Raw genomic sequence first — 8,628 nt, forward strand, 5'->3', positions numbered from 1 at the left:
ATGTTACTAAGTAATTTTGCTACTGTGTTTGTTTGTTTCTTCAGAATAATCTTGGCATCCCCATTAGAGATAAGATTGTCTTATGTTATTAAATTACAAATCTGTGAAACCAGAAGACAAATTAAAATTTGTTCAGGTTGATCAGTGTCTAGAAACAGAACATCTGCTCAGTGTCTCCCACAAATTCCTTGGCATATTATCCCAAACAACTTTTGGGGGAAATGGTCCTCATATTGTAATTACTGCACCCTGTTGTTCTTCTGGGTAGGGGAGTCAGGTGAGCAGGGAGGAAACCCACCCAGGCACTACAGCTAGACATGCTAAAGATAAAACATGCCAGCACAAATCTGGAACCTAATAGATCTGCTTTATATGGGTGTTGAGCAAAATGCCATCATCCTTGATCTTCTGTCCAGTCTTCTAGTAGGGATTTTGGACCACCTGAATCAGACTCTCCTGTGAACCAGAATTATTTGTTAAAAATACATCCTAGAGGGCTGGGAAGGTGGCTCAGTGGTAGAGCGCTTGCCTTGCATTCTCAAGGCCCTGGGTTCGATTCCTCAGCACCACATAAGCAAAAAGAAAAAAGCCGAAAGTGGCACTGTGGCTCAAGTGGTAGAACGCTAGCCTTGAGCTGAAGAGCTGAGGGATACCACCCAGGCCCAGAGTTCAGGCCCCACTACCGGACCCCCCCCAAAAAAAAATAAATCCTAGAATATACTCAGAACTTCTCCAGTACAGATCATAGTAGACTTCTTTTACAAACTCCTAAACTAAAGGTTGAGAATGGCTTTTATTTCTATTATCTCACTTTAGGTCTGGCAGTTACTCTTTTTTTCTTTTTTTTGTCAGTCATGGGTCTTGAACTCAGGGCCTGGGCACTGTCCCTGAGCTTTCTCGCTTAAAGCTAGTGGCTCTACCACTTTGAGCCACAGCACCACTACTCGTTCTCTAGTGGTTAATTGGAGATGAGTCTCAAGGACTTTCCTTCCCAGGCTGTCTTCAAACCCTAATTCTCAGATCTCAGCCTCCTGAGTAGCTAGGATTACAGGCATGAGTCACCAGCAGCTGGCCTATTCATAGTTATTCTTGAAAGCATCTTTATACCCTCAGGTATGGGTCACTTCCAATTAGATATAGATAGATATAGATATAGATAATGAAGTCTCTTGACCTTACACAAGTTTTCTATTTTCAACTTCTGTCATTAATGTGTGGCAAGTTTTGTTGTTTATTTTGTTTTATTTTAATAAATCGGCCACATGAAACAAAATCTGCACTTGAGAAATGTGTTATGAAAAACAAATTTCAAACTTGGCTTCTATTTGAGTATCCTAAATTACTTTAGGTGGAAGATTTCAAAACTTGCTTATTAATTGGGAAAATGTAATGGAGTAGCAAGAAGACAAATTCCAATGTCACATTAAAATTGACCTGTATCTTGTGTGATTGTGTAAGTCACCTCTGAATGGCAACATTCTCACCTATAAAATCAGCACAGTGACATTTTCTTCTTAATGTGAGAGTTCACTGAGGTCACCTGTGTAAAGCTAGAAATACCTAGACATGGTAGGTGCTTAATAAAGGTCATTTCTCACCACTGTAATCCCTCAGAGCAGAGCCTAAATGGAGAATTCATCCACCCTGTGGTGAATAATGACACCTAAAACTACTCAGTCAGCACCAACCAAAAACCAGTAGTGTGATATTTATAGCTCAAAAATATAAAGAGATGATTGGCTATTAACAGGAAAACTGAATAATTTCCATTCTGAAAATAAAGTCAAAGCATTATTTTTTGTTAAATCAAAGTTCTACCTCTGGTATAATCTGTCTTATAATTATGATATTGTTTTTTTCACAGAGCTCTTGCTTCCAGATAGAATTAACAGCCATTATGAACATAGATGCATTTGCATTAATGCAAGAGTATGTTCTCAATTTTTTAAGTTAAAAAGTGTTCATGTTTCTATACACTCATCTGTAAATCTATTGTACCTACTGAACTATTTTTATTCATTCCTTCTGTTTTATTAAAACATTAAAAAAGCATAGAAGTTATTTTTAGGTTATAAAAATAGAATTCATTTATTATGGAGAAAACTTAGCAAGTAATATTTTTAAAAGAGAAAATAATAACCACAAGCAATTCAACCATCAACTATAATTAACATAAATACTGTGGCATATTTCACACCAAATTTTCCTCTTAATATACATTTTCACTATTAAAATCATGCTATTCAATTATATTTTGAAGATTTGGGATTGTAGTATATGATGCAATTGATTTTTACATAATAATCTTGGATTTTCAAATCTGGCCATATTCATTCATAGTTTTAAAACTTTTCCTTTTTTGTTATATTAAGTGAAGTAAACCAGGCCCAAAGAAACATAAGTCTCATTGTTTCCCTTATTTGATATTACTAGTAAATGTGTAGGAAAAGCAGAAAAGGCCAAAAGCTATGTACATGTGACCATATAAGATGATGTTAAGCGAAATGAACCCCAAGATAGGGACACAAATATCTTTTCTCTTTCTTGCTATTGTTTCTAACATATTTATAATGTACCATGTGATTTTTAGTTTCTTTGTATGTTCCTCCCCCACGGTATAACCCTTGTTTTCACTGTATTTGATGTTGGTGCCTTGCATCTTGTATATATACTTCTCTAATTCAGGGAGGGGAAGGGAAAAAACAAAATGCTTAAATAAGGATATAGGTTGGCCCATTGTAACAATGAAATGTACAAAACACTATGTTGAAAACAAACTTTAGGGCTGGGAAGGTGGCTCAGTGGTAGAGCACTTGCCTTGCGTGCCTGAGGCCCTGGGTTCGATTCCTCAGCACCACATAAGCAAAAAGAAAAAGCCAGAAGTGGTGCTGTGGCTCAAGTGGTAGAGTGCTAGCCTTGAGCTGAAGAGCTGAGGGACAGCGCCCAGGCCCAGAGTTCAGGCCCCACAACCGGACCCCCCAAAAAAAAGAAAGAAAGAAAATGAACTTTACAACTTCAGCAGAGGGTAGGGAGATGGGGGGAAGGAGGGGTGGTAGTTGTGGAGGTGGGAGAGAAGGGATGGTAGGGGGAAAACAAAGGAGGAGGCAACAATGCTCAATAGGAAATGTACTCATTACCTTGCTCATGTAACTGTAATCCCTCTGTACAGTACAGCATTTTTACAATTACAAAAATGCACAAAAAAATGTCAGCTTAAAAAAAACTTTTCCTTTTTTAAAAAGTATTTTCATTATCTTTCAGTAGTTTACTACCATTCTGTTTAGTTCCCTAATTTTTTATAGTCCAGCAGTCTTTTATCTTTATACATCTCTTAGGCCGTGAATTCATAGGGAATAGGTTCCAATAGCTCAGGCTCCTTTTTGTTGGTTCTAACAAAGTGTACTTCTCTGGGTGGAGCAGGCTGGTGCTTCAGTTGAACCCAGGTTCCTTTCTCTTTGGCTTCCTTCTTTTTCTGCTCATTTTCCTTCACTTGTTTCAGGAAGCTATCTCAGCTCTTAGAGTGTTTAATATGCTCAATATACACATTAATCCTCTTGAGAAGGACTCTGACCTTAACTTGCTTGTTCACAACAATGCCAACAGCATGCTGGGTAACATTATAGACCCTTCCAGTTTTGCTATGGTAACATTTATGGGGCATTTCTTTTTGAACAGTACTCATTCTCTTGATGTCTACAATATCACCCTTCTTGTAGATTCTCATGTATGGGCCCAAAGGAACAATTCTATGTATCCTGAAGGCCTAGAAAACATGTATCAAGTACTTCTCCTCTTTCCCTTTGTGTTCGCCATTTTGGCAAATTACTGGAAGATGGCAGTTGCAGCCAAAAAAAAAAAAAAGAGTTTAGTTTCCTAATTTTTAAAATAGTCATCTGTTGGTCTGGGAAGGTGGCTCAGTGGTAGAGTGCTTGCCTTGCATGCCTGAGGCCCTGGGTTCGATTCCTCAGCACCACATAAGCAAAAAATAGTCATCTGTTCATCAAAACACAATTTTTTAACAGTTGCATATAGAATCTGGGATGACAACTTAAGGCTTATTGACCAAATCTCATCCACTCTGTGTGTTTTGACATTGCTGGAAATTGACCTCAAGACCTTGTTCTTGCTAGACAAACTCTCCTCACACTGAGCCACACCTCTAATCCTGTTTTTGGCTGGCTATTTTTGAAATTGACTCTAAGTTGCTGTCTGAATGCATGTCTGAGCTCAATGTGTCTATGTTAGGTGTATTTTTCTAGGATGACAGGGAACTCACCACCCAACTCAGCTCTCAGTTGAGAAGGGGTCTTGTGTATGTTTTTGTTCACATTGGCCTCTAACCACCATCTTGCTGTTCTCTAACTAGGAGAATAGAAATATAGCTAGGAATATAGGCAGGTAGCTAAGAATACAGACATGAGCCACTGGAACCAATCTACTCTGCTTTGGATGCATTGTACTCACTGACATGTTGAATTAAACTTCTTCATACAACTATGTAAAGATGATAAGATATAAATTAACTATTTTTTTTGTCAGTCATGGGATTTGAACTCTGGGCCTGGGCACAGTCCCTCGGCTCTTCAGCTCAAGGCTAGCACTTTACCACTTGAGCCACAGTGCACTTCCAAATTAACTATTTTTTAAAAAGAAGCATTCTTAGGATATAGTACATTCAAGCTCAAAGTCCTGGTTTCAATCTTAGCACTGAAAAAAAAAGTAGCTAAATTCTTTACATCTCATTGCACTCACACACACACACACACACACACACACACACACACACACACACACTATGGCTCCTTTCATCCTATAACAACTGAACTGAGCATGGCAGCAGAAATTATATGGCCTGCAGAGCCTTAAGTAAACATAACTAGATTTGATATATATCATTCTAATAGTTGAAGAATAGATATTATTCTGCATTTCCTGGGTACTGTAAGAGCTCAAAATTTTGTAGCATATCTATTGGGCATTTGAATAATCTGCTTATGTACATTGCTCATTTTCTTACACTATTTAAAAAAAGTTTTCTATCTTTTCAAAATATTTATACCTGGTCTGTCATCTGTGGCCAGTGTTTCTCCTAGTTTATTATTTGCCTTTCAATTTTAATACTTCTTCCTCCAAGAAATGGTAGGGAAAAAACAAAGGAGGGGATAACAATGCTCAATAGGAAATGTATTCATTACCTTACGTAACTGTAACCCCTCTGTACAGTATCTTTACAATAAAAAAAGTATTAAAAAATACCCCTTCTTCCAGAGCTTACTAATTCTTCAGTTGGGTCATCTCCAGTTCATGTTATTTCCCAAATAGTTTTCATCTCTTTATCATTTTTCATTTAATATATGTCTCCTTTTCTTCTTAATTTTCAACATAGTCCCTACTTCACTTTGATTTTCTTAAGTTTCAATTAAATCTTTTATTTCTTCTTACTTTAGCCTTTAATATAGCCTTTATTCTCTTGTAGTTGTTTCTCCTTGTTCTCCTTGCTTCTGCAGTGTATTTTTTTTACATCTTATGACACCTTGAAAATCAAGAGATTCTTTTCTTCTAACATCAAGAACAATCTTCCTTCTTTCATCCTGCTGATTCTGATGCTATCTTTTCTGGCATATGTACATATTTCCTGCAATGTTTTTAATCCTTTCATCTTCTTACATAAAATATCACTTCCCCAAACTACCCATTGCCTAATCTTTGAATATGATATCTTATACAGCAATAGGAATGTTGTTGATATGATTAAGGTGAGGGTCTCTGGTGGGGAGATTGTCTTGGATGCTGCAAGTGAATCCAGTATTAAATCCAAAGGTTCTTATCAGAGCAATACAAGAAGATTAGAGGCAGAAAAGTAAATGGGATGACAGAAGCAGAAGTCAGAGAGAAAGTGAGAGATCCAAAGATGCTGCACCATTGCCCTTGAAGATGAGAGAAAGGCCCAGGGGCCAAGGATGATACACTAGCTCTAGTAGCTGGAAAAGACAAAGACACACATTCTCCCTGACAGCTTCCATCTGACCTCCTGAACGATAAGATAATATATCTTTGTTGCTTTAAACCACTAAATCTGTGGTAATCTGTTATAACAGCAATAGGAAACGAATCAAGATTTCATGTGAAAGGTACTTAGTGGATGTGATTTAGGGTTGTGGAAATGGAAATGGAAAATTGCCTTTGACTGTCTAGGATTCCAGATTCTGGGTCACATCTAATTGCTAAGTCCTTAGAAGCATGCAGATGTATCTGGCTGAGGCGGAGAGACAATAAAATGTAGGTAGGGGATGAAACAGGTAAGTCAGAGAGAGAAAAATAGTATAAAAATTCAGCCTATCATTGCTGGATTAAATGATAGGCAAAGAGAGCTTCGGGAAGTATTCTGACTAGAGAGAGACAAGGAGAAAGAAGGATGGGAAGAATAAGAGACAAGAGGAAAGCAGAGTGAGAAGGAACAGGATAGGAGAGATGGCAAGGGAAAACACTACTATTTGCAACAAATATGACTGTCTTATTTCTTCACTTACAACCCCTTTTAACACCCTTCTGATTGGTGGCCAGGGGTCATGCTTGCCCCCTTCACATGAGAGAGAGCCTTGAATTTTATTCTGCTGTTCGCCTGTATCTTAGTGACTTCACCAATCCTAATTGAATTCATGGAACTGGTCTCATCCTCCAAGTTGGATTTTTTAAATGGTTGTCTTGCTTCCCAGACATACTTGTTGAAATAGGTCCCAAAGGTGGGGTAAGGGGCTTGAATGGCTGTATTTCCTGCACATTCCAGACTATGATGGTGTGTTCCACTTCTTCTCCCACTCCCTACTTCCTCCATCTCTATCGTGACTACAGTGAACTTTTACTATACTCCAGAAGTGCCACAATCTTGACAGGGGAACTTATTCTTGGAATTGTCTTGTTTTCCTATCCATAACACCTCCCTCTGCTTAAACATCACTTCTTGAAGAACTAGGCTCAGTCAGGTTACCAGGTTACTATTCCTGCTAGTGCCCTTTCTCCATCCACCAATCCATTCCCTAAATATTCCTGCTTTGTGCTGCTAGCTTAGGAAGTGTTATCCTCAGGATAGTCAGAGAGCAAAACCAGCATGGCCTTTGCAGTCATCATACTTGTGATGGGCCAGGGAGTATTTGTCTTTCCAGATGTATGCAAGGCTTTCAGCTCTACCTGACCTTTACAAAATAAGCACCAGGATAGATGTTCCAATTTTTTCATTGTTGCTGACTGGCTGGACTTACTGACTTTGGGTGCTGCAGTGGGGAAAATTTATTCTGTCAGGCTACAGAGCTAATTTGAGGTTTGTTTTTTTAGAACATATATTTCCTTCCCATCACAATGATCTCTGATGTATTTATGACATGGGCAAAGTCAGATCTCTGATTTTGAAAATTAGGTGGTCCTTTGGGGGGGTGTCATTGTACCCATCAGGCTCTGGTTAGAGACAGACCCCTGACACACTCATTTGTGTTCTCTCTTGCACACACACACGCACACACACACACACGGTCACCTGGTCTCCAAGCAAGTCAGCCAGCCTCTGTGCTTCTGGTCTTACACTGGCCCCTAATTGTTCCACTAAGCCTCTTTCCATTCAAGTAGATTTCTACACAATAAATTTCTGAAGCACAACCAGTCCATTATGTGTCCCCAAACACCAGGGGTCACAAATGAACCTCTTTACAGGTCCTACTCCAGCCTCTTATTCTGTATGACAGAAGAGTCTGCTCTGGTGATTTCTGCTGGAGTTCTGCCTGTGTCCTTCTTGCTAGGTGGACATATTCATTTTCTAGCCGCTAAAATCCCTCATAGCTCCTTCTCAGTAAGACACCTTGAGGTACCAGTACTGCCTCAACTATACCACATCAGCCAACATCCAATACTGATTGACACAGGCCCTATGAGGACAGAAATTTAGACAGTGCTTTAGGTCAGTCCATGCTCTAGAAATCCTGTGGCTAAGGCTGGACTTGTCTCCAGCCCAGTACCCATTCTTACTTACCTTTTTCCCCTGCCTATCCCGCTGCCCTGTCTTCCCACCTCCTAACAACATGATCAATGAGACACTCCCACAAAGACCCTCATCCAGGCTCTGTGTCCAACCTAGGATATAATCACTACTCAAGGAAGACGTGTGGGAGAAGCATCACAACAGTGGTTCTCTTCAGAACCATCCCACATTTGTTCCCCCTGTTGACACTAAAGTGCATTGCTTCTTCTTTCTTGGTATTCAGATTTGCGTGGCTTCTGAAGAAAAAGAAGAAGACGACGAAGAAGAAGATGGCTTCATCAGAGTCCTCAGCGGGAAGAAGAGAGGCCTTGTCCCCCTCAATGTTCTAGAAAACGTCTGACCATGGACCCTTCCTCTGTGCAGTAGTAGGCCAGCTCTGCTCATCTCACTGTGTTCACCCCAAGGAGCTGCTATGCTGACCCAGCCCCCAGGAAACAGGGAGATAAGACTCAAGGGTCTGAGACTGGAGGAGCCACTACAAAATAGGGCCCATCATACACCATGTCAGGATACCTGATGTGGGGAGTAGGCTGAGACAGTAGGGGACAGAAATAAATGCACACCTGGCGGTGGCAGCAGAGATGTAGCCACAAATGTCG

The 8,628-nt window shown here is 39.7% G+C and overlaps 1 protein-coding gene and 1 pseudogene across 2 annotated transcripts in view; one reads left to right on the forward strand and one right to left on the reverse strand.

Annotated features, from left to right (window-relative positions):
- The window catches only part of Stac (SH3 and cysteine rich domain), a 132,290-nt gene extending 123,921 nt beyond the window's left edge, over positions 1-8,369 (forward strand). For both annotated transcript variants that reach the window (XM_013027055.1, XM_013027056.1), the window contains one exon: positions 8,253-8,369. In XM_013027055.1, coding sequence (XP_012882509.1) covers positions 8,253-8,369 — 117 coding nt within the window. The remainder of the gene's footprint in view (positions 1-8,252) is intronic.
- LOC105993688 lies at positions 3,332-3,840 on the reverse strand (annotated as a pseudogene).
- Positions 8,370-8,628: the final 259 nt, after the last annotated feature.

The sequence above is a fragment of the Dipodomys ordii genome, unplaced genomic scaffold (assembly GCF_000151885.1).
Source record: "Dipodomys ordii isolate 6190 unplaced genomic scaffold, Dord_2.0 Scaffold99, whole genome shotgun sequence".
NCBI lineage: Eukaryota > Metazoa > Chordata > Mammalia > Rodentia > Heteromyidae > Dipodomys > Dipodomys ordii.